This window comes from Euphorbia lathyris, chromosome 7 (genome assembly GCF_963576675.1).
Source record: "Euphorbia lathyris chromosome 7, ddEupLath1.1, whole genome shotgun sequence".
Taxonomy (NCBI): domain Eukaryota; kingdom Viridiplantae; phylum Streptophyta; class Magnoliopsida; order Malpighiales; family Euphorbiaceae; genus Euphorbia; species Euphorbia lathyris.
Genome location: NC_088916.1, coordinates 77,488,086 through 77,515,449, shown reverse-complemented (window position 1 = coordinate 77,515,449; position 27,364 = coordinate 77,488,086). Strand labels below are relative to the sequence as shown.

The 27,364-nt window shown below is 34.5% G+C and overlaps 1 protein-coding gene and 1 long non-coding RNA gene across 2 annotated transcripts; both read left to right on the top strand.

Moving 5' to 3' along the window:
- Positions 1-20,086: 20,086 nt before the first annotated feature.
- Positions 20,087-21,675, top strand: LOC136201343 (uncharacterized). Its single transcript, XR_010673795.1, has 3 exons — positions 20,087-20,239; positions 20,615-20,826; positions 20,922-21,675. It is a non-coding gene; the product is annotated as an uncharacterized lncRNA (long non-coding RNA).
- Positions 21,676-23,794: 2,119 nt separating this feature from the next.
- LOC136201104 (photosystem II 22 kDa protein, chloroplastic) lies at positions 23,795-26,575 on the top strand. Its single transcript, XM_065991681.1, has 4 exons — positions 23,795-24,128; positions 24,318-24,431; positions 25,505-25,748; positions 26,206-26,575. The coding sequence occupies exons 1-4, from the start codon at positions 23,904-23,906 to the stop codon at positions 26,451-26,453; spliced, it is 831 nt and encodes a 276-aa protein (XP_065847753.1). The 5' UTR covers positions 23,795-23,903; the 3' UTR covers positions 26,454-26,575.
- The last annotated feature ends 789 nt before the right edge of the window (positions 26,576-27,364 follow it).

The following is a 27,364-nucleotide window of genomic DNA, read 5'->3' as shown; positions in this document are numbered from 1 at the left end:
ACCTAGCAACGGGTGCAAAGGTCTCACCGTAGTCGATGCCCTCTTGCTGACTATAGCCTTGGGCTACAAGTCGGGCTTTATTTCTGACTACGTTGCCTAGCTCATCTAATTTATTTCTAAAGACCCACTTAGTTCCTATGGTCTTTTGATTCCTAGGTTTAGGTACTAAATCCCATACCTCATTTCTTGTGAATTGATCAAGCTCTTCTTGCATAAGCGTTGATCCAATATTCATCGTGCTCAGCATTAGCGAAATTCTTTGGCTCATGTATTGTGACGAAGGCAACATTGCTGAGATACTTCCTAAGCTGATCTCTTATCATCAGCTTGTTGTCAGCAGCATCAAAAATGGACTTCTCCGAATGTCCTCTTGGAATTTTTATTTCTTTGGGCAATGTTGAGTTGTTTGGAACATGTGTTTCTACAATTTCTACAGGAATAGATTGGTCAGCAAAGTTTATTTCAATTTCTTGCTTACCTTTGGTCAGCCCTTGTATTGATGACTCAGAGGCTCCATTTTGATCAGCGGAAGCTGAGCTTGGTTCATCTTCATCGAGCTGAGTTGACTTTCCTGCAGGGTCAGCTTCATCAAACTCAATATGGACAAACTCTTCTACAACCTGAGTTCGTTTATTATACACCCTATATGCTTTGCTGTTAGTTGAGTACCCTAAAAAGATCGTTTCGTCAACTTTAGCATCAAATTTTGCAAGATTATCTTTTGTGTTGAGTATAAAACATTTACACCCAAAGGCACGAAAGTAGCCAATGTTGGGCTTTCGTCCTTTCCAAAGTTCATATGGGGTTTTCTTAAGAATAGGTCTAACTAAAGCCCTATTGAGAATGTAGCATGCTGTGTGGACAGCTTCACCCTAGAAATACTTTGGAAGCCTATTTTCACTCAGCATTGTCCTAGCTATTTCGACAATTGTTCTGTTCTTCCTTTCAACAACCCCATTTTGTTGAGGTGTTCTAGGAGCAGAGAAATTGTGGTCAATACCACTGGTTTCACAGAAATCATCAAATTGTTGGTTTTTGAATTCTCCACCATTGTCACTTCTAATATGAGCTACTCTTAGGTCTTTGTCATTTTCAAGTTTCTTAATCAATGTTGTGAACATCTCAAATGTTTCATCCTTGCTACTCAGCAAGATGATCCAAGTGTACCAAGAGAAATCGTCTACAATGACTAAGGAAAATTTCTTACCTCCCAAGCTGAGTGGCTGGATAGGTCCGAAAAGATCCAAGTGTAGTAATTCCAATGGTCTCTTGGTTGAGACGATATTTTTACTTTGAAATGACTTCTTAGTTTGTTTACCTTGCTGACAAGCATTACACAATTGATCTTTTTCAAATTTAAGTTTGGGCAATCCCTCAACTAGTTGCTTTCTAGCTAATTTGGCAAGAAGGTCCATGCCTACATGACCAAGTCTTCTATGCCATAGCCAGGAGTTATCCTCTTTAGACACTAAGCATATATTTTTAAAAAACTGTTTTTCTAAACTCAGCATGTATACATTGTCTACACGAGGGGCAGTTAAAATCAATTCATTTGTTTTTCCCTCGAGTATTTGACACTGAGTATCATCAAATACAACCTTTCTGCCGCTCTTGCAAAGCTGAGCTACACTCAGCAGATTGTATTTGAGACCTTTAACTAAGGAGACTGACTCAATAGTAGGGTTACCTCCGATAGTACCTGAGCCGACTATCTTACCCTTCTTATTGTCTCCAAAGCTTACACTTCCACCTCATCTAAGCTCTAGTGTGATGAATTGAGTTTCATCACCAGTCATGTGCCTCGAGCATGCGCTGTCTATATACGACAGTTTTGATTTCTCCACGCATCTCAGGCTCACCTGCATTTTAGACTATTCATCTTTAGGTACCCAATTCTTTTTGGGTCCTCGGTTGTTAGCATAAACAGGTGCAAAGTCATATTTTAATTTGTGACATTGAGTATGGTCAGCATTATTGTGCTTAGCATGCCAACATACCTTAGTGGTATGTCCTTTCTTTCCGCAGAAGTCACATTGAACAATCTGCTTATTGTACCAACACACTTCTCTTATGTGGCCACTTTTACCACAGAAGTCACAGTGAATTACCCTTTGAGGGTGATGTTGAGTATGGTCAGCATTATTGTGCTTAACATGCCAACATACCTTAGTGGTATGTCCTTTCTTTCCGCAGAAGTCGCATTGAACAATCTGCTTATTGTACCAACACACTTCTCTTGTGTGCCCCTTTTTCCCACAACAGTCACACTGCGTGAACTGTTTATGCTGACTAGTACTTGAGTACTCAGCATGGGATTTATTTTGATTTGAGCCTCTTATTTGGCTCTGTATGGTAGTGACATCCTTTTTCAGTTTCTTTGAATCTGATTGGACCTCCGAGACAAACTTATGCATAAGTTCTATGTTACTATGCAAAGTTGAGTTGTCTTGGAGAAGATATCGGAGGTCACTCAGCTTGACCTCTTCAATCTCATCACACCGCCTACTGAGTGCCTTTACTTTCTTATTGCACTTTTTAGTTAGCGCATATAAATCACTCAGGGCGTTTATCATCTCATTTCTAAGAAAAATTAAGGATGTTACCTCATTATTGTGTTCCTCCTGGTCAGTTTCATCAGAGAGGTCAGCTTGCTCAGAATAAGTGCAGTCAGCATCATCGGCCATGAAGCATATATTTGCTGTTTCATTTGCATCAGCTTCTGATGAGGTTGACTCATCACTATCACTCCATGTGGCTACCATAGCCTTTCTTCTGCCCTTCTTGTCTTTCTTTAGCATGGGACAGCTTGACTTGATGTGCCCAGTTTGGTGGCACTCGAAACATGTGACAGGCTTTGAGCTGTCCTTCTTATATTTGTTGTCGCTGGGCTCAGCTTTGTATTTGTCATTTCTTCTGAATGACCTTTTGTTGTTCCTATCATTCTTCCTGAACAGCTTCTTCATTTTCCTGGTGAACATTGCCATTTCCTCATCATCAGATGAGTCAGCTTCAGTGGAGTCAGCTTTCATGACAAGTGATTTTTGTTTCTTGTCTTCTGACTTCTCTTTTTCTTCAATGTTTTTCATTGATATCTCATGAGTCAGCAACGATCCGATCAGCTCATCGTACTTATACGTAGTCAGGTCCTGAGCTTCCTCCACTGCAGTCTTTTTGGCCTGCCAGCTTTTGGGAAGACTTCTTAAGATCTTCTTCACCTGTTCTTCCTCAGTGAAGTTCTTTCCAAGTCTTTTCAGCTCATTTATAATGTTGGTAAATCTAGCGTTCATTCCCGAGATGTCCTCATTATCATTCATCTCGAATAACTCGTATAATCTCATATGCTGATTTACTTTTGATTCCTTGACCTTGCTTGTGCCTTCGTAGGTTACTTCAAGCTTTTTCCAAATCTCCTGTGCTGACTCGCAACCTGAAATCTTATTGTATTCTGCAGCATCTAAAGCACAGTGAAGCATATTGATAGCAGAAGCATTGTTTTGAAGTTTTCTAAGGTCATCTTCTGACCACTCAGTTTCACTCTTAACAACTTTCTCATTGTTAACAGTTTTATATGGCACGTATGGGCCTTGAACTATTGCAAGCCATGCACTCATGTTTGTGGCTTGGATAAAGTTCTTCATCCTATTCTTCCAGAATGTATAATTAGATCCAAAGAATATGGGAGGCCGACTAATTGATAATCCCTCAGGGAGTATCTGTGTTGTTTGATTCCCGGGAAGGAAACTAGTGCTGTTCTCAGCCATTTATCGGGATCAGCTCAAGATAGTTATATCTTTGAGTAGTGAGCTTAGGCTCTAATACCACTTGTTGGTCCTGTGTGATTAGTTCCAAGGGGGGGTTAGGAACTAATTTAGCTTTTTCGCTAATTAATCTTGCTGACTTGATAATTTTTGTGAGTTTATTAACTCAGCTTTGGTCAACTTGGCCGATCTTAGTGTAAGACAGCTTTAGTCAGATGTTGACTAAGACTGTTTCACTCGTGAGTTGGGAATTGACACTTTTGTGGTCAGCTTCCAACTCAGCACTCTAATTTACTCAGTGTCAGCTTTAAACGGTTTATATGCTGAGTAAATATAACAAGCAACACATGCACATATATATATTTTAAGAGAGTTAGAAATTACTCAGTATCACTTATCCTGGTTCGACCTCTCCGCCTACGTCCAGTCCCCAGACTCCTCCGGGCTTTTACAATTCAATACTGAGCTCTTTAAAGGTAGAGCACAAACCGGTTACAAGGTAGTTGAATATGCAAGAGTACCTTCCTCTATTCGTCTACTCAACTCCTACTAAGTGCTACAACCCAGCACCTAGATTTCTCTACCACTGAGTATTTACAACCAAATACTCAGCACAACACTCTCAATTCACAATTGATACAATTTGCTCTTTTTCAGCTAAAGAACACCTTAGATGATTACAAAACAATCAATCTAGCATTTACACAAGGAATAGAAAGTTGGTGTAAGATCTCTTTCTTGTTTTTTTTAGTGCTTTGAGCTTGTATTTTTCTCTCTTGTATATTCTGTAATTCGGCAATGATCCAAGAGGATTGCTTGTCCTTTTATAGTTGTACTTTGAGGATCAAATGATTTGAATTTGATTTGTTCGTTGAATCCAAAACGGCTCTTTTGGGGGACAACCTTCTGGTTAGCTTCAGATGTGCAGGCCAATCTTGTTTTCTGATTTCTTCAGATGTCAGGCTTGTCTTCTTCCTACAGGCTTTGTCTTCTTGCGGCAGTTTGTCTTATAGCAAAGAACAGTTGACCCATGCATCTCGGAATTTGGCTTTTGCGTAATTCCAAGGCTTCAATTATTGGTGCAGACAGTTGTCGGATTTGTCTTTTAGCTAACGGATCATTCATGCTGTCCTGAAGATCACTCAGCTTCACTTTGATAGTCATTGTCTTTGATTGTCACCAAATCTTATGCTGAGTTTTCAATCAACTTTCATGGTCAGCTTCGTTCTGCAAGATCTAGTTCTGAAGCAGACTTATTTTATGCTGAGTTTCGTTCCACTCAGCTTCTTTGATTAGCTTCTTTCTTAAGCTGTTGTTTTGAAGATGACTTATCTTCTCCTGTGCTGAGTTACTCTTCACTCAGCTTGTGTTGTGTTCTCATGCTGACTTTGTCCTGTCTTAATTTTATTTCCTTTTGCATTTATATTTATACTCAATATTGAACAAACGGATTAGAACAATTAAATCAAAGCACTTAAATTTAATTGTCTCTTAATCATGGATTAAACTTAAATGATTTTGTCAAATCAAAATCTTGTGGAAAGGTGTTTCAACAGTCCATGCTTACATGGCCAAGTCTCCTATGCCATAGCCAGGAGTTATCCTCTTTAGACACTAAGCATATCTTTTTGGAAAACTGTTTTTCTAAACTCAACATATATACATTGTCAACACGAGGGGCAGTTAAAATCAAGTTATTTGTTTTTCCCTCGAGTATCCGACACTGAGTAGCATCAAATATAACCTGTCTACCGCTATCACAAAGCTGAGCTATGCTCAATAGGTTATATTTGAGACCTTTAACTAAGGAGACTGACTCAATGGTGGGGTTACCTCCGATAGTGCCTGATCCCACTATCTTACCCTTCTTATTGTCTCCAAAGCTTACGTTTCCACCTCGTTTAAGCTCAAGTGTGATGAACTGAGTTTCATCACCAGTCATATGCCTCGAGTATGTGCTGTCAATATACCACAGTTTTGACTTCTCCACGCACCTCAGGCTCACCTGCATTTTGAATCATTCATCTTTAGGTATCCAATTCTTTTTGGGTCCTTGTTTGTTAATATAAACAGGTGCAAAGTCATGTTTTAACTTGTGACAGCATACTTTTATTGTATGGCCAGCTTTACCACAGAAGTCACAGAATGTTACCCTCTTGGGGTGACTTTGTTTTTGGTCAGCACCATTGTGCTGAGCATGCCAACATACCTTAGTGGTATGTCCTTTCTTTCCGCAGAAGCCACATTGGACAATCCGCTTGTTGTACCAACACACATCTGTTGTGTGTCCCCTTTTCCAACAACAGTCACACTGAGTGAACTGTCTATGCTGACTAGTACCTGGGTACTCAACATGGGATTTATTTGAACCTTTTATTTGGTTCTGAAGGTTTGTGACATCCTTTCTTAGTTTCTTTGAATCTGATTGGACCTCCGAGACAAACTTGTGCATAATTTCCATATTGCTATGCAAAGTTGAGTTGTCTTGGAGAAGATATCGGAGGTCACTAAGTTTGACCTCTTCAATCTCGTCACACCGCCTGCTGAGTGCCTTTATTTTCTTGTTACACTTTTTAGTTAGTGTATATAAATCACTCAGTGCATTAATCATTTCTTTTCTAAGCAATTGTAAGGATGTTACCTCATTTGAGTATTCCTCCTGTTCAGATTCTTCAGAGAGGTCAGTGATGCGTCCCCGCCTAGGTTAGAGATGGGAACTCACTAAGGGATAAGTGTACCCCATCGTTATCAAGTAATAAATTTCTGGTTTAAGTCCAGGTTATCGTCCACAGGATTTATTTCTGCAAGTACCGAGCTACTCGATCTCGGATGTTATCTAGGCTTAGGGGGTTTTGAGTTTGTTTGTTTTAATTAATCTACTCCTAGGTTGAATTATGCTAATCCTAGCTAAGTTATCTAATTCTAACTAAGTTATTCTACGCCTAACTAAGTTACTCTACCCCTAATTGATCTTTCATTAATGAAACTATTCGAAGGAACATGGTATGAACGATAATAATAAAGATAGATTATCAAGTCTATTGAATAAAAACCTAATATGAGTCACTTGTATTCAAGGCGATTAACCCTACTTACCCTCCTGAGGTTCCTAGCGCGTGATTCCCTAAGGCCGAAACTAGGTCTAAGGCTCAGTAAATTGGCGCTTAATCAACTAAGAGGTCGTCAATCTCCTAGGCTCTGACTAGGTCAGATTCAGCTCGCAATATGTGCCTACTAGATTTTGGGGCTTTTGAATGAGTTAAACCAATTGAATAAAGCGTAAGACAGAGATTAGACAAATAATCATAGAACAAAACAAGAGCTAAATTATTATTAAAGGCGAAGATAATTGTCACAAGATACAATAAGTCAAGTTCGGCAACTGTATCAAAGAGTACAAACATGGAAAGATAAAAGGAGATACAAAAATCCCTTTCAGGGAACCTGTTTACTCTGCAGCCGGCGACTTGATCTTAAGGACGGACCTTGATAATTCCTCGAGAAAAAGCTTTGAAGGAGCTTCAATGGAGGTTGAGGAAGATGGAGAAGATGGAGAGGAATTACAAGGGGAAAGCTAAAATAATTTACAAAAACGAAAGATATCCAATTTACAATGGAAAAATCCTATTTATAGACGCGTCTCGGGCCTCGTTTTGACCTATTTTCGTGTCCTTATTGGTGTAGGAAGACGTGGGGCCGAACGTGGCTTCGTGGGGGTGGAATTGGTCTTTTTGACCAATTCCCGCAGGGCTGCTTGCCGAGCAGGGAAGGCTGCTCGACGAGCAGGGCTGCTCGCGCCGAGCCCCGTGCTCGCCGAGCAGGCGCTTGGGGGCCTGCTCGGCGAGCAGAAATGGCCCGTGGGGCCCTGCTCGCCGAGCGTTTTCACCCGAAGCGTGCTCGATTCATGCCGAGTGACTTCTATGCCCTTTTTCATCCGAACTTACACCTGCACACGCATAAAAACTCCAGAAAACATTAGTCCAAAAGCCAAATTGATCCGTCAATCGCCTATTTTGAGCAAACGCTTCATTTGGTGCGACTTTTGATGGACCAATTAGCTTCAAAAGATAACGGAATTCTACTATGCATGCTATTTCGGCCGTATTTGCCTAAATTGATCATAAAACGAGCCTAAACCACAAAAAGTAAATAGAACGTTTCCAATTCCTAACTAACTCACACAAAAGCATTTAAATGCGAGAATTGCTCGCTTATTAACCAAATAACTCTAAAACCCGTCCTAAAACCGTACCCAAAGATAGGGGTTTTTGACCCCTATCAAACCTCCTCGCACTTAAAACTTTACTTGTCCCCAAGTAAACTAAAAACTAAACCCGCCATCACAAGCAAGCTAGAAAACCTCCCGGTTTGACTAGGTGCTTGACACAACTTCGAGCATCTGTAATTACATGCATTCGAGAATACAAAGTAGAGACACGATATCCAAAAGCCGCATTTCAATTATCATGGGTCATAGTTTTAAGCAAATGGACACATGTTCAATTAAACGAGTTTAAGGGGATCGCTAAGTAAAACACCTCACCATAGGTAGTTCACTCATTCACACAATTTTGGTGGCTAAAGTGTTTACTCTCGGCTTATGTTCTTGCTTAGGATTACGTTGATTTTGCACGTTCATCCAAGTTCCTCTACTATGCTATATGACTCCGATGATATCAAAAACAGCCTCTAATCGGGGTTGTAATGTGGTTAGAGGGTTAAAGGTACAGCAAGGGTTAATAGTTCTAGCGCTACAAAAACTAAGTTTAAATGGCTTTAGCAAATATGAAGTGACTGAGCTTTTTATTCATCCCTTATTATTTTCTTTTTGGGATGTTTTCTTGAGACGTTTTTTATTTTTAAGAACTGGGGAATGAAGTTCTTCCCTTTTGTTCGTCTCTTTTCTTTTCTTTTTCTTTCTTTTTTTCTGTTTTTCTTTTTTTTTTTCTTTTTGGGATAGTGATGCTCATTCACTTCTTAGCCTTTTGGCTTGCTACTGTAATGCCATAAACAAAGATAAAGTGCTAGAAGAAAACAAAGGCTCTATTTGAGCTTTGCACAAGAAATTGGGTTAAGTAGCAAACCAAGTTGTGGTTTGCAAAAACAGGTTAGAACGAAAGAAAAATCTATAAACTACAAAAATATAGGCTCAAAGGGGCTTCCTAGTGTGGATGAAAAAGAAAAAATAAGGTAAAGAAAATGGTTAATTCTAATGAGGCTGATTCATCGTTTATCATCTCAAACCATCGCATGTAGGTTCAACACAGTATTAGGTGCAAAATCTGTAATCTTCCACAAGTCAAAGCTTTCACACAAAAATGTCAAGAAAAAGAGCTTTTTGATGTTCGCACTTAGGCTCAAATTCAACTCACAATTCTTTGGGTTTCAATTTTGTGTTTACTAGTTTTCCCCAAACTCAAGTTTAATGTCACATGCCTTCAATTCTTAAGTTATCTACCTAAGTAATGATTTTAGCATTTCTTCAAAAGTAGGGTCTAAATGCAAACTGTAGCTCATGTTTTACAGATACAAGAGTTGTGTCCTACGCCTAAACTAGTTGTCATGCAATTTTAGATTCGGTTCTCAGCCCTCAAAGACAAATAACGAAGTTTAGATTTGAAGGAAGTTCACGGTTTTAGGTCCTAAACATGCAAAACATAAATAAAACCCGAAAAACGCAAAACTAAACTAGACACAACGCAACAAAAATTTAAAAATTATACAAATTTTTGTAAGTTTGTCTACCCCTCCTCCCCACACTAAAAATATGCAATAAGTTCCAACATTGCATCCCAAACCATAAAGAACAAGTGTAAAAAGTTAGGGTGGAGAAGACAACTTACTGATTAAAGTTAAAAACAGAAATCTAAAATTAAATTAAAAAGAAAAACAAACCTAGAAAAAATTGTATTCCAAACTTGGGTTGCCTCCCAAGAAGCGCTACTTTTACAGTCGGTTAGCTCGACATAGAGTTTCTTCCTAAGTATAAGCTTCTATCCGCGTTAGGAACTCGAACTCCTTAACAAATAACCCGTACCTACAAAACGGATTAAGAGCCTCAAATAAGTTTAATGAAAGTAGGAGGCCGAATTTAAACATATTATGAAAAAGTTTGGTTTGCTCCCTTTTGGATTCTCTTGGTAGGTCGAAGAGAATGAAAACTTCTGAACAAGGAGTAAATCCAAACTTTTCTAACTTTTGAGGAAAAGGTAGTTGATATACACAAGCTTCGATTTGATTATTTATTTCTATCACATGATTTAGAATTTCAGATTTTGAACCGGGGTTGCTTACCGCTTCCGGTTCCTCACTTACCTTGAGTGATGCATGTGACAGTGGGCTTGGTTCTACCTTTTTGTCGTTCCTCAAGGAGATGGCTTGAGCTGATTCCCTTTGTGGGATTTCTATGTTATCCTTAATGCCTGGGAGAGCATATCGGGATTGCTCTTGCATCTCATGGTTTATTTGAGCCAATTGGTTGCTCAAGTCCTTGCAAACCTCCTCGTTGATTGTAAGTCGGGCTGATATTCCTTTCAAAAGGGACATCACCTCATCTCGTGAGCTAGAGGGTTGTGGAGGAACTTGGATTGCTTGTTCGTAAGGGAACATTCCCAATTCATTTCCCCTGTGCTCATTAACAAACCTATTTGGAGGCCTCAACATGTTAGGGTTCCCGTAGGACAGATTTGAGTGTTGAGGTCTCCTCCAATCACTATCATAAAAGATGTAAGAATTGGGATTAGAATTATACCTTTGGTGATTACCCACAAAACTTACACTTTCATTGGTGTTGAGGCTCAGTTTCGCCATCAAGATATCCATTTTCTCATTTAAGTCGGCCATGGAGGGATTGGGAGCCTCATTCTCCAGGGTATGAATGTATTATCTTGATGGGATAGTAAACTTTTGAGCTTGCCACTCGACTTTTTCTTGCCAATTCATTGATCAGAGAATGCTGAGAAAAAGTGAAGTTCTAGCACAAAAGTTGATAAGTAACAGTATACAGATATGAACAAGTATAGAAAAGTATAAAGAAATCATATATCAACAAGTATAAACGATATAAACAAAGATATTCACAATGAATGCCTAAACTAACAAATCAACCTTTGGTTCGATATTGCAGAAGAAATAAATCCCCGGCAACGGCGCCAAAAACTTGATGCGTCCCCGCCTAGGTTAGAGATGGGAACTCACTAAGGGATAAGTGTACCCCGTCGTTATCAAGTAATAAATTTCTGGTTTAAGTCCAGGTTATCGTCCACAGGATTTATTTCTGCAAGTACCGAGCTACTCGATCTCGGATGTTATCTAGGCTTAGGGGGTTTTGAGTTTGTTTGTTTTAATTAATCTACTCCTAGGTTGAATTATGCTAATCCTAGCTAAGTTATCTAATTCTAACTAAGTTATTCTACGCCTAACTAAGTTACTCTACCCCTAATTGATCTTTCATTAATGAAACTATTCGAAGGAACATGGTATGAACGATAATAATAAAGATAGATTATCAAGTCTATTGAATAAAAACCTAATATGAGTCACTTGTATTCAAGGCGATTAACCCTACTTACCCTCCTGAGGTTCCTAGCGCGTGATTCCCTAAGGCCGAAACTAGGTCTAAGGCTCAGTAAATTGGCGCTTAATCAACTAAGAGGTCGTCAATCTCCTAGGCTCTGACTAGGTCAGATTCAGCTCGCAATATGTGCCTACTAGATTTTGGGGCTTTTGAATGAGTTAAACCAATTGAATAAAGCGTAAGACAGAGGTTAGACAAATAATCATAGAACAAAACAAGAGCTAAATTATTATTAAAGGCGAAGATAATTGTCACAAGATACAATAAGTCAAGTTCGGCAACTGTATCAAAGAGTACAAACATGGAAAGATAAAAGGAGATACAAAAATCCCTTTCAGGGAACCTGTTTACTCTGCAGCCGGCGACTTGATCTTAAGGACGGACCTTGATAATTCCTCGAGAAAAAGCTTTGAAGGAGCTTCAATGGAGGTTGAGGAAGATGGAGAAGATGGAGAGGAATTACAAAGGGAAAGCTAAAATAATTTACAAAAACGAAAGATATCCAGTTTACAATGAAAAAATCCTATTTATAGACGCGTCTCGGGCCTCGTTTTGACCTATTTTCGTGTCCTTGTTAGTGTAGGAAGACGTGGGGCCGAACGTGGCTTCGTGGGGGCGGAATTGGTCTTTTTGACCAATTCTCGCAGGGCTACTCGCCGAGCAGCCCCCTGCTCACCGAGCAGGCGCCTGGCGTCCTGCTCGGCGAGCAGTCTCCTGCTCGGCGAGCAGGCCACCAGGGGCCTGCTCGGCGAGCAGGCCTCCAGGGGCCTGCTGGGCGAGCAGAAATGGCCCGTGGGGCCCTGCTCGCCGAGCGTTTTCGCCCGAAGCATGCTCGATTCATGCCGAGTGACTTCTATGCCCTTTTTCGTCCAAACTTACACCTGCACACGCATAAAAACTCCAGAAAACATTAGTCCAAAAGCCAAATTGATCCGTCAATCGCCTATTTTGAGCAAACGCTTCGTTTGGTGCGACTTTTGACGGACCAATTAGCTTCAAAAGATAACGGAATTCTACTATGCATGCTATTTCGGCCGTATTTGCCTAAATTGATCATAAAACGAGCCTAAACGACGAAAAGTAAATAGAACGTTTCCAATTCCTAACTAACTCACACAAAAGCATTTAAATGCGAGAATTGCTCGCTTATTAACCAAATAACTCTAAAACCCGTCCTAAAACTGTACCCAAAGATAGGGGTTTTTGACCCCTATCAGTCAGCATGCTCAGATTGAGTGTGGTCAGCAGCGTCATCGGCCATGAAGCATATGTTTGCCAACTCAGTGACTTCAGCTTCTGATGATGTTGAGTCGTCACTGTCACTCCATGTGGCCACCATTGCCTTTTTTCTTCCTTTTTGTCTTTCTTTAGATTAGGGCAGCTTGACTTAATGTGCCCAGTTTGATGGCACTCAAAGCAGGTGACAGGCTTGGAACTGTCCTTTTTGTATTTGTCACTGGACTCAGCTTTGTACCTATCACCTTTTCTGAATGGCCTCTTGCTGTTCTTTTCATTCTTTCTGAACAGCTTCTTCATCTTTCTCGTGAACATGGCCATTTCCTCATCATCTGATGAGTCAGCTTCAGTTGAGTCAGCTTTCATGACAAGTGATTTTTGTTTCTTGTCTTCTGACTTTTCTTTGGCTTCAAATTTTTTCATAGAGATCTCATGAGTCAGCAGAGATCCGATCAGCTCATCATATTTATATGTGGTCAAGTCTTGAGCTTCCTCCACGGCAGTTTTCTTAGCTTGCCAACTCTTTGGTAAGCTTCTCAGGATTTTCTTCACCTGCTCTTCTTCAGTGAAGTTCTTGCCGAGCCTCTTTAGCTCATTTATGATGTTGGTGAATCTAGCATTCATCCCGGAGATGTCCTCATCGTCGTTCATCTCGAATAGCTCGTATAATCTCATATGTTGGTTCACCTTTGACTCCTTGACCTTGCTTGTACCTTCGTAGGTTACTTCAAGCTTTTTCCAAATCTCTTGTGCTGACTCGCAACCTGAAATCTTATTGTATTCTGCAGCATCTAACGCACAGTGAAGCATATTGATAGCCGAAGCATTGTTTTGTAATTTTTTAAGGTCATCTTCTGACCACTTAGTTTCACTCTTAACAACTTTCTCATTGTCAACAGTTTTATATGGCACATATGGGCCTTGAATTATTGCAAGCCATGCACTCATGTTTGTGGCTTGAATAAAGTTCTTCATCCTATTCTTCCAGAATGTATAATTTGATCCAAAGAATAGGGGAGGCCGACTAATTGATAATCCCTCTGGGAGTATCTGTGTTGTTTGGTTCCCGGGAAGGAAACGAGTGTTGTTCTCAGCCATTTATCGGGATCAGCTCAAGATTGTTAAATCTTTGAATAGTGAGCTATTTGGCTCTGATACCACTTGTTGGTCCCGCGTGATTAGTTCCAAATGGGGGGTTAGGAACTAATACAACTTTTTCGTTTTTAATTAAGCTGACTTAATATATTCTCTTAAGTTTGTCAACTCAGCTTTGGTCAGCACGGCCGATTGTAACGTAAGATAGCTTTAGTCAGATATTGACTAGAACTATTTTACATATGAGTTGGGAATTGACACTTTTGTGGTCAGCTTCCAACTCAGCACTCTTATTTACTCAATATCAATTCAGACAATTTATATGCTGAGTAAATATAACAAGCAACACATACAGATATATATATATTGAGAGAGTTAGAGATTACTCAGCACGACTTTGTTATTCGTTGTCTTTTGATTGTTGCCAATTCAGATACTGAGTTCTCTTTTACTCAGCTTCCATGGTCAGCTTCGTTCTGCAAGACATAGTTCTTAAGAAGTCTTTTCTTCTTTTGATACTGAGTTCCGTTCCACTCAGCTTCATTGATTGACTTGATCTTTAAGCTTCTGTTCTGAAGATGACTTAACTTCTCTTACACTGAGTTCCACTCTACTCAGCTTGTGCTGTGATCTTATGCTGACTTCGTCCTGTCTTTACTTTTTGATATATACATATATACTTAACATTGAACAAACGTATTAGTACAATTAAATCAAAGCACTTAAATTTAATTGTCCCTTAATCATGGATTAATTTAAATGATTTTGTCAAATCAAAATCTCGTGGAAAGGTGTTTCAACAAATAAGACTTCCTAAATGTTAGGCTGAACTTTAGGAGGTTGATTTTGCCCACAAAAAGGAGTTTTTTTACTTTTAGGCGATTCTTTTTTTACTGTTTTTAAACGGTTAAAATTGAATTGGGGTAACTCAATTTTAACTAAATTCTATATTCGTAAATCGTAACAAATTTCACTGGTCATTGGGTTTTCTTTTGCAACATGTAACTATTTTGGGCCAAGTTGAATGAAGGTTTGGCCCACGGCCCAATAAAGAGTATACCCTAGGATTTTTATGAACTAGATAAAAAATATCTTCATTCAAAAATAAAAAGATAAAAAATATCTTTTGTTCCAAATTATGTGGAAGGAGTTTTGATTGTGTGGTGAGGTGTCATTCGAATATTTGTCGACATAATTCTAGTAGATTCCATTGTTCCAACTTGTAACTTTTGCATCTCCATTAATTGTGGGGATTTTTATTTATTTGTGTTGAATTTATAATTTAAATGGTAGAGAAATATTAGGGTAAAAAGTATTATTTTATAAAAATGTATTAAATTCCTGATTTTTTTTTCTATCCTGTCATGTTAAATTAATGTTAATCAAATTGGTTAGTTATGAATATCCCGTACAGTTAAAAATATTATTAAGGCTTAATATATCATTTGCCCTCTGAACTTCTAAACTTGTCCAAAAAGCTTAATTGACCTCCTGAACTTTCAAAGTATTTTAATAGCCCCCTGAACTTGTATAAAATATTTAGTTAGCCCCTTGAACTTGTATAAAATATAATCAATTGATCACTCAGTCGCAAAAAAGTAAGTTAAATGCGGAAGATGTATTTCACGCATATTAGAATATTATTACATAATTCAAAAATAAATTAAAAATGAAGTTATTACTTGCTCAACTATACAACTTGTCTTCTCTTATATTAGAATTGTATACCCCGATTTTGGTCGTTTTACTTTTTTTAAAACTCGTGGAATACATCTTCCGCATTTAACTTACTTTTTTGCGACCGAGTGATCAATTGATTACATTTTACGCAAGTTTAGAGGGCTAACTAAACATTTTATACAAGTTCATGGGGCTAGCGGGACACTTTGAAAGTTCAAGGGGCCAATCAAGCTCTTTGGACAAGTTCAGAAGGCAAATGATGTATTAAGCCTATTATTAATTTCATATATGTTTGAAATTGTTTCAAAATAAAGTTTTTACAATTTTTTTTATAATCACACATTACATATATTAAAAATTGTTTCGAACTAAATGAAATTTCTAACACAAGTGAAATGAATAACACTCTGATAATCGAGTTTTATATTCAAAACTAACTTTTATAGTCATTATAGGCTTATATGGTAGAATATAAAAGATCATAAGCTTAACATGTCTAACTAAAAAAATTAAGAGTTAAATGAACTAATAAATGAAGAGTCAGGGACTCTGGAAGATTTTTGCCAAATATTAGGACACGTTTGTTTCATTAATGCCCTCCGCATCACAAATTCATGGCCACCTCATTATCTTGCCACGCCTAAAACATCCAAAAATAAATAAAATTAGTTGATTGTAAATAAAATAGAGGAATAGTGACAAATATATATCTTCCCAGTTGTGAACAACAATTTTATTTTTCTTTTTATTTAATACATTTATTTTAAAAAATATATTGCAAGGTTCTTATCTTTGGTAATTATTAACTTTTTAGTCATTCTCTCTATTTTTTTTAAAAAAATTAACCGTTATATTCAGTATAAACAGATATACTACAAAACTAAACAGTACGTTACAAAAGTAAAAACTAATAAATTATTTATCTTTAATTTTTTTTAGATGAGAAGCTATTTTGATGCCACAATAAATTATAAAATTAGATATTTTTATTTTTCAGGTACAAAAATTTTGATGAAAAAAATATATTTTTTGTTTTCGCGTAGCATCTCTAATACATTAGCAATACCTATTCAGATTGCGCCACATAACACATTCTTAGCGAGGAACGTTATTTTCAATGTTACTAATAATTTTCTGTTAAAGTGTTAAAGCTAATTGTTCTCAACTCATTTAATAAATAGATTGATACGACTCTGATTTTAAATGGAACTAGTCGAAAACCCGTGCGAGGCACGGGGTATGAAACTTTTATATAATTTAGATAAATAAATAAATTGACATATTTACTTTTAAATAATTTTATATCATGCAATGAAAAAAATTTATATTATGTATATTTGAAATTAATATATATTTTTTAATGATAATTCAAATTAAATTGATTTTAAAAATAATTGACTATTTTTTTTTATAGAATTTTAACTAAAGATGAATGATTTATTTATTTTTACAAAATTCAATGATTTGTACTTTTTAGGAATTTTAATACATTTTTATATTCCAAATATTCTGTGAAACAATAATAATAAAATAGCAGATTAATTAAGAAATATATTAGAATATAATAAAAAATCAAAAATTGTATTAAACTATAATTAAAATTAAATATTATATTTACGATACAAAAGAATTACAATATAGGTTAAACAAAAATTGAATTAAACTACAATTAAAATTAAATATTATATCTACGATACAAAAGAATTACAATCTATGTTAAAATGGAAGCAACATCAATATATTATTCTATAAACTATTACAATCAATACTTTTCTAACGTTGCATATGAATAAACTTTATCAATTCAATATGTTACATATAAAAAAATAAAATTCGTAAGAATTAGTCACAAATTCATCTTGATGATAATTATTTTGGTTGATGGAATTTCATGATCACCAAGTATTCGAATTCAATTATTCATTCTACTACAATAACCCAATATATCTAATTGAATCAGTTTAAGATGATGATTTCTCCTATTTTCATCTCGTAATATCTCATCAAGACATTCGATCAATTTGTTCTTCATTCTTTCACTATATAGAATATCAACCACACTCGCAGATATTACTTATTTGACTTCATTAATATTTTCTAGTAATTATATATTCTTGAATTTTGTAAGTAAGAAAAACAAACAAAAGAATTGAAAAAAAATGAAGGGACGAAAGAGATAATTAGGAGAGAACCGTCTTCCTCTCGGGTTTTATTTTTTGAAAATAAGAGAGAATGTCGAGACATAAGCGTATAAAGAGGAGAGTGAAAATATTTTTTTCCCATTAATTAAACATTTTATTTTTTTCTTAATGAAGTATTAAGTCCATAAATTAATTTTAGTTAAATAGAATTAAATCGCAATTGTAACCACTCAGTAAAAAAAACGTTAATATTGTCTATCATGGCCAATGAATATAATAGTGGAATACTATCTGTCATGCTTTATATAGAAGTTTATTTGTGACTTTTGGATTTCATTTGCTTTGTGTTTTTTCATCTTCTTGTAACTTTTACTGTCGTTTATTATTTTAATTAATAGGTTAATAATTGTTTAATATATTATAAATATAAATTTGTTATTTTTAATTAATTAAATCTTTTTTATTTTGATTTTATACTACGTTGACAACTCATCAAATTCTTCAAGAATAAACATCTTATCAAGCGTATTAGACGCTTACAATCTCCTTATCTAGAAAATTGAGAAAAAATAACTTCTTGATAATAATAATAATAATATAACATAATTTATATTGAAATAAACTTCATTGTAATTATAATATTCCAATATCTCTTTAATATTTTATTTAATATGTCTCAAACTTCAATGAACAACTATCGTGTGAAACTTTATATCTATTTGTACCAAAATGCATAAAAATAAAAAATACAATCCATATCAATTAGCTAAACTCAAACTAAAAAAATGAGTGAATTTCAACATGTTCCGAATTAGAAAAATTAATCTAACTTCAATTAAAACTAAAAATTGAGTTCATAAAAAGCCGAAAATCTAAATTTTAGTTAGAGTTAACAATCAAAACGATAACACCTAGGAACATATACTAAAAAAGAATGCAAATATACAAAATCTCCTTATCTAGAAAATTGAGAAAAAATAACTTCTTGATAATAATAATAATAATATAACATAATTTATATTGAAATAAACTTCATTGTAATTATAATATTCCAATATCTCTTTAATATTTTATTTAATATGTCTCAAACTTCAATGAACAACTATCGTGTGAAACTTTATATCTATTTGTACCAAAATGCATAAAAATAAAAAATACAATCCATATCAATTAGCTAAACTCAAACTAAAAAAATGAGTGAATTTCAACATGTTCCGAATTAGAAAAATTAATCTAACTTCAATTAAAACTAAAAATTGAGTTCATAAAAAGCCGAAAATCTAAATTTTAGTTAGAGTTAACAATCAAAACGATAACACCTAGGAACATATACTAAAAAAGAATGCAAATATACAAAATCTCCTTATCTAGAAAATTGAGAAAAAATAACTTCTTGATAATAATAATAATAATATAACATAATTTATATTGAAATAAACTTCATTGTAATTATAATATTCCAATATCTCTTTAATATTTTATTTAATATGTCTCAAACTTCAATGAACAACTATCGTGTGAAACTTTATATCTATTTGTACCAAAATGCATAAAAATAAAAAATACAATCCATATCAATTAGCTAAACTCAAACTAAAAAAATGAGTGAATTTCAACATGTTCCGAATTAGAAAAATTAATCTAACTTCAATTAAAACTAAAAATTGAGTTCATAAAAAGCCGAAAATCTAAATTTTAGTTAGAGTTAACAATCAAAACGATAACACCTAGGAACATATACTAAAAAAGAATGCAAATATACAAAATCTTTATTTTAGTCATTTTGAAAAATAAATAAATAAAAAAGAAAACATGGATAAGGTAGCGAGAGGTATGGAATCTGGATAACGACAGAAATGGAATTTTATCTTTGAAAAATGAAACTATAACAACTATTGTTTAATAAAAAGAAAACAACAACACAACTGAGAACAAAAATAACTACAACATATGAAAAAAAATCGAATAATTACATTGAGAAACATAAGAATTTCTTGTAATTTTTGACACTTTTGTGTTTTCCGGTTTTAGTTGTTCATGCATCTTCTATTTCTGTCGAATTTCTTCAATTGAAGCTACCAGTTTGGAAAAAAAAAGACAAATAAAAAAGAAAGCATGGATAAGATAGCGAGAGGTAAAACCTGGGTAACAACAGAAATGAATCTGAAAGATGAAACTATAACAACTATTGTTTAATAAAAATAAAACAACAACATAATTGAGAACAAAATAACTACAACCAGGGGCGGATCCAGGGGGGTAGGGGAGGGTCTCCCGACCCTCCGGCCTCCCGGAAACCGCCACCAGGGGTGTTTTTCACCCCTGGTAAGCCGAATATCTGCCATGGCCGGAGCCCCTCCGGCCATGGCAGACGAAGAAGAAGAGGGCTGCGCTCCTCTTCTTCTTCGTTTATTAATTTTTTTTTAAAACCCTAAGTCCAAAACGACGTCGTTTTGGACTTAAATGAAACGTCCAAAACGACGTCGTTTTGGACTTAGGGATTTGAAAAAAAAAAAATTAAAAAACAGGACAGACACTACTAAGGGATTTCCACCCACCATGCCCTCTTCCTTCTTTATTCATTCATTCGACATCTCCTTTCTTCCTCTCCTCTGCTTCTTTATTTAGCTTTCTTTTTTTCTCCCATTTTCTTTTCTTTTCTTTCTTTCCTTTCTCTTTTTCTTTGATTAAGAGACAAAATAGAACAAAGATCAACGGAAATTACGGATATAAAGCTTCAAACAAAATTTAAGGTTAGTTTTGCAATTTAAATCCCTAATTTATAATTAGGGTTTCTTTAATTTAAATTATCTAAATTAGTGATTTTGTGTTTAATTAAGTGATGTTGTGTTTAATTAAATGATTTTATGTTTAATTAAGTGATTTTGTGTTGATAATTTTACTGATTATATATTAGGGATATAATGCTCAAATTTAGGGTTTAGGGATATAATGCTTTGATGATTTTGTGCATTTTGTGATTTTATTGATTTTGTTTTGATGATTTTGTTGATATATATTAGGGATATAATGCACAAATTTAGAGTTTAGGGATATAATGCACAATTGATTTTGTGATTTTATTGATTTTGTGATTTTGTGTTGATGATTTTGTTGATATATATTAGGAATATAATGCACAAATTTTATAAACCGGTTGATAAGGTTCAAAATGTTGAATCTTCATCAAATGACCCTAATCCTAGTGAAAAGAGACAATGTGTGGAATCCGATGAGGATGTAATTGGTGATCCAGGGGAAAGGAAGCCGATTATTATGTATGATAATGCAATTCAAGATGAATTACGGAGGCGTTATTTGTTAAAAGGTCCTTGTCGAGGTACTAAGTTTTTCTTGTTCTTTTTACATATAACGTGATAACTTATAGCTATTATTAAATATTTTGTTGACTTTTCTATTTTTACTCAATGCAAGGTTATTGCTCGACTTATTATTGAATTCGATAGTCGCTTTTCTGAATCGAATACAGAACTACTTGTGTGCATGTCCTGTCTTGATCCTACGAATTCATTTGAGAATTTTGATCTTCAACGAGTGCTTCGGCTTGCTGAGTTATATTCATCAGATTTTTTCTATTGTGATCTATCTCAGCTCAAAGATGAATTTAAACTGTTCATTTATGAAATGAGATCGAATGAATTATTCTCTGGTATGAACGATGTTGGCGTACTTGCAAAGAAGATGGTTGAGCTAAAGTATCACTCTCTTTTTCCCTTCACATACCGGCTTATTGAGTTGATTTTGATCTTACCAGTTGCAACAGCTTCTGTTGAAAGATCTTTCTCTGCAATGAAACTTATTAAGACGGATTTGCGCAACAAAATGGGTGATGACTTTCTCGAAGATTGTATGATGTGTTATGTTGAAAAAAGGATTTTTGTTGGTATTGAGAATGAAGCGATTGTGCGCAATTTTCAAGCTATGAAATTTCGAAGGAATAAATTGCCATCTTCTCAGCATTACTTATCTTCTTCGAGTCAGTTAAAGGTCAAGAAACGTTAATTTTTTTTACTAGAGGTAACAAGAACTATTTATTAGCAATTTATGAAGAATTTGTTATTTCGATTTTTTTAATGTATTTGTTTTTTTTTCTTGCACACAATTTAGCCCCTCCGACTATTGAGTCCTGGATCCGCCCCTGACTACAACATATGAAAAAAATCGAATATTTACCTTCAGAAATATAATACTATCTATCGTGACCAATGAATATAATGGTGGAATACTATCTATCATGCTTTATATAGAAGTTTATTTGTGACTTTTGGATTTCTTTTGCTTTGTGTTTTTTTATCTTCCCGTAACTCTTGCTTTCTTTTATTATTTTAATTAATAGGCTAGTAATTATTTAATATATTATAAATATAAATTTGTAATTTTTAATTTTTAATTAATTAAATATTTATTTTTAATTAATTAAATATTTTTAATCTGATGTTGACAACTCATCAAAAAGACCTTTAAAACACTTCTTCTCATTTCTCTCTGCTTCCGTAATTATATATAGTATAGATTTTAATTAATTAAATATTTATTTTTAATTAATTAAATATTTTTAATCTGATGTTGACAACTCATTAAAAAGACCTTTAAAACACTTCTTCTCATTTCTCTCTGCTTCCGTAATTATATATAGTATAGATGATATCATTGATAAAATTAATTAAATGGATCAAATATAGATAAAGAAAATAGGGAAAATTATACAGAAATTCATATTTTAAAAACTACTTACAACTACATCAAATCATCATTTTTGGATTATGTCAAACTAGTAAAATCAGTACTTTTAATATATTTTAAGGATTAGAATTTATAAAACTCAATTCAATCTATATCAATCTAGCTAATGCATTCATCCTATTACAAAAATTTATTAATGAATAATTTTTTTTTTTAGGGAATAGAGTGCAGTATGCTCAAAAGTTGAGCTACAATAACTGAACTCAGATTTTCATCTGGATGCATCTAATAACAACTAGTTGGATTCAAAGACGGATGAACAAAATTAGTTTCTCTAGTATGTTGATAATTCAGTTGTTCTTGCGACTTTGGATTGAGTTGTTGAAAGATCACTAGGTAGCGATTCACACTGTTTTATTTGACTACCAAAACGTAAATCTTGACTCATTTTGATTTAGAATGAATCGAGATCGAAAAACAAAGAAGATGAAGATGATAGAACAATCTTCAAAAACAATGATATCCCCTAAAGGAAGAAACCATATCAACCAAAAAGAAGAAGATTGGTGTAGAGCGCACTCTAATACCATAACAGATCTAATGAGAAATGAAATAAGATGACTTGAAACTATCTAAAAGTTAGTGAAAATTACATATAAACTTAAAGGAAAACGAAAAACTCTAATACAATTCATACACATATCTAATACCCTTACATATATGAATGATGTATTAATCCTATAATCTAATCGTTATACACAACAATGTAAGTAATTTTTTTATATCTCTACAAAAAAAAAAAAAAGATAAAGATCAAATTTAGCCTCAACGTTTTAAGAAAAGTGTAAATTTAACCTTAACGTATGAAATAGATTAAATTTAATCCCAATGTTTCCAATCAAGATCAATTTTAACCTATATTATCGAAAATTAGAAAAACTGGTTTAATTGGTATTTAACTGTCACTCTAGACCTTACAAATATCAATTACGTTTAAAATATTTAGTGTATTACTAACAAAATTACAAAAAATTCTGTTAAAATGCTAAAAACTAAATATGCTACATATAAGTAAATGACAATTTTTTTTGTCAAATTATCTAAAATATTTACAGTGTTACTAATATAGTTTCAAAAAACCAATAGAAAAAACTCGAATTCAAGTCCTAGCATACGCAAAAAGCTTTAATTGGGAGATGATCCACCTAAAGGTTGTCTGACGAGTCTCGAATCGACAAATTGGACAAACTACAAAAAAAAAAAATATACGAAACTGTTTCAATTTATCGACAAACTTATTTAGAAGGTACGATGTAATAGTTAAATAACATCATATCATATGTTAAACACTAGGATTAAATTTGATCTTGTTTGAAAACGTTAATATTAAATTTGTATCATGTCATACGTTAAACACACTAAGGTTAAATTTCACCATTAGGTAAAATAGAATTGGTCACAAAGCATTATTGGAGAAAATAAAATGAAAATTATAAGAATCACAAATATCTAATGTAGAAGAAGAAGACGTGTTCACTCTATTAGCCCATCGTTTAAACTTTGTCGCACCATATCCACAAAAATCTCACTCTCTACTCTCAGCCTTTACTTCACTCATCACTACTACATTTCTTCATCGCCATCGACAGATCCAACACAAAGAAAGAACTTGAAACCCCAGGCAGGGCAGAGCAGAGCAGAGAATTAAAGTTAATGGCTCAAACCATGTTATTCGCGTCTGGTGTTTCAACAAGATATGCAGCAGTCGATTTAAAAAGAGAGCCTCTTCTTCAATTTCAAATCCAAAGACTTAAACCTAAATCTTTGTCTTCTCTCTTCTTCAATCCTCTCCCTTCTTCTTCCTCATCTTCATCTTCTTACAATTTTACTACTGTTGCTCTCTTTAAATCAAAAGCCAAAGCTGCTCCCAAGAAGAAGGTATATCAGATTCTCATTTTACTAATATCATTCTCCATTTCAGATGTGAGATTCAGTTTCTATTTGCTCATTGTTTAGGGCTTCTATCCCGACATCACCCAATTCGGACCCAGTCGATGCAATGTCTATGTATAGTTTATCAATTTTTATATTCTTTTGATATTAATGGAGTTTTGAATGTTGTTGTAGGTTGAGAAAGCGAAGAAAAAGGTAGAAGATGGTATATTTGGTACTTCTGGTGGAATTGGTTTCACTAAGCAGAATGAACTCTTTGTTGGTCGTGTTGCTATGATTGGATTCGCTGTAAGTACTTATTTTCTAACCCGATAATACGATTTACAGATATAAACCAACTTGATTTTCTCAATCTTCCGGTCTCCGGTCAATTTCTAACCGGATAACACTATATAACCATATGAAATATATAGCTAATATCACATAATTGTCACCTCTCATTAAAATGTTGAATAGGGCGGCTAGAGCAATCAACTCAATGCCACGAGAGCATGACATGTCAAAAACAGTCTCTCTGATTTAAAAGTTTGCGGGTTATATGTTCTCTGCAGTTTATAAACTTAGTTATTTTGTTAAAAATTACTGTCAAAGCTATCGATTATTAAGTGCTGAATATTATAAGTGTTGAACGTATTAAATTATGCAGCTTTTATAAAAATATTACTTGATAATATTTAACTTAAAATGTTAAGTTAAATATTTTCACTTATCAAAATAAGTGAATTTTCACCTAATTAACTAATTTAAGAGGTAGAGGAACAACCTTTATCAAACGCACTTAAATTAAATAAGTTCTTAATATTTTAATTTAACTAATTAAGTGAGTTATCAAACAAGGTCTTACTTTACAAATTAACTAAACTACATTGTTAGATTGAAAAATTGACTTATGTTTCTTTAACTGCAAATTTCACAAAACACAGAAAATCTGTTTATAAACTTTTAAGCCACAGAAATTGTTTTTGAAAATCAATTAAATCACAAGATTTATTTTTATACTAAAACTATCCAACTTTTTCTACCAAACAAACATTCAAACCAAAACTTCACGGTTTTTCTGTCTCATTTGTGCCCCTCCTAACACATACTAACATTTTAAAAAGGAACAAAAATATATATCGGGTATGCTCAAGAGTAAGGAAACGACCCTTGTGGAAACTCCACATGAATTCTTTCACTGTCGTTGTTAGAGTCCCTATAAGTAAAACAATATGTAAGTTCTTATGTGGCCATAAGGTTTCCTTGACCGTAGAATGGAGATACTACTCCTCGCCTAAACTTTTGTGTAACGAAATAAAATGACTACTTTTTTTTTTATTGTGTTTACTGACGGTTTTAGCGAAAAAAATCCGTTTTTGCAGGCATCTCTATTGGGAGAAGCATTAACAGGAAAAGGAATTCTAGCACAGTTGAATCTTGAAACAGGAATCCCAATTTATGAAGCAGAGCCACTTCTTCTATTCTTCATTCTTTTCACATTGCTTGGAGCCATTGGAGCATTGGGTGACCGTGGTCAATTTGTTGATGACCCTCCCACTGGTATTGAAGGGGCTGTTGTCCCTCCAGGCAAAGGTCTTAGGGCTACTTTGGGTCTTAAAGAAGGAGGTACTCATTTTCCGCTTTCATTTCTTTTTTAGTTTTGGGTCTCGGAGTACAATTGCAACATCCTCGGGATGTTTTACTATGTCTCGGGTCAATTGGACTTTCCGTGCACTCTTTTCCCGCCACTAATTAGCGGTCTATACGGGAGGAGATTGAGCGCCAATTTAGTAATAGTGTGACCAGCAGAACCTGTTATGAAAGAAAGCACGGTGAGAAAAAAAACTAATAAGTGTTTAGAATTTCTACCTATGGATAAAACGACAAATTTAGAATTCATTGACATTGACATATGCATAATACTCATGGATATTTTTATCTAAAAAAAATTGAAGTGTCATACATAAATTAATTTTTCGGCAATTAGTATGTGACTGAAGCCCCTCCCGACCTCCTAAATCCATCCCGATTGTCCTTTCTGGCTCGAATCTAATATTGATGTGTTTGTTTTGTGATTTGCAAGGTCCATTGTTCGGATTTACAAAGTCGAACGAACTGTTCGTGGGAAGATTGGCACAGTTGGGAATAGCATTTTCGTTGATTGGAGAAATCATAACGGGTAAAGGAGCATTAGCACAACTGAACATAGAGACTGGACTTCCGATCAGTGAAATCGAACCTCTTGTGTTGTTCAACGTTGTCTTCTTCTTCTTTGCCGCTTTGAATCCTGGTACTGGCAAATTCATTACCGATGTTGAAGAAGAAGATTAGATTTACTTTTTATGCTTAGTTTGTAACAATTTACCTTTCTAGTAACAATTTACCTTTCTAGTTTCTACTCCATGTTAAATACTTTTAATTTGTGAATGGAAAAAACTCAAAATTTTCGGTTAGGACTATCGATTTTTGACATGTCACTACTATCCATAAAAACATCTCGTTCAATACGATCCATTTGGCATTTTATTAATTTGATGTAATTTATATTATATATAATCATATTGGTTATATAGAATACATGATATAAGTACACAGGTTCACAGACTCGTGTACCTACTTATCCCACATTCAATGAGCTAAAACCCACTTGGCTCTACGCACTTATTTCTCGACTAGACTTTGGTTGTATAGGAATAAGATGGCTCACTATAACATGCTTTATAATATTAATTATTAAATATATTTATGTATTATATATATATATATATATATATATTAATTTACAATATATTTTTTTAAGAAGAAAGATATTCTTTAATTCATGGAAAAAATAGTGCATATTGACCTAAAATTTAGAACTATATCACAGAAGTTTGAATCTGTATCTTCAATATCATAGACCGTGATAGAGTAATAGTAGATAGTGTTTGAAACTGCTTTTGGCACAACGATGAGAAACACATTCCACCAAAAATCAATTTTATAATTTTTTTAGGAATAACTTCGTGATCTCTCAATGAGCCAGATTTATGTAATAGGACCCATTATAAGGCTTTGCACTCATTCACCCATAACCATCTCTAAACATGGCAAAAAGGCTCATATCCACCTCAACTAGATGAGTCAGATCTAAGGGCATTCTAGTCTTTTTCTTCTACATCCCTCACCAATAAATAATAGAGCACAAAAAACTAACTTTTTTCTCTTTTTCTCTCTCTTTACAGACGGTTAGCTCTCCTCAT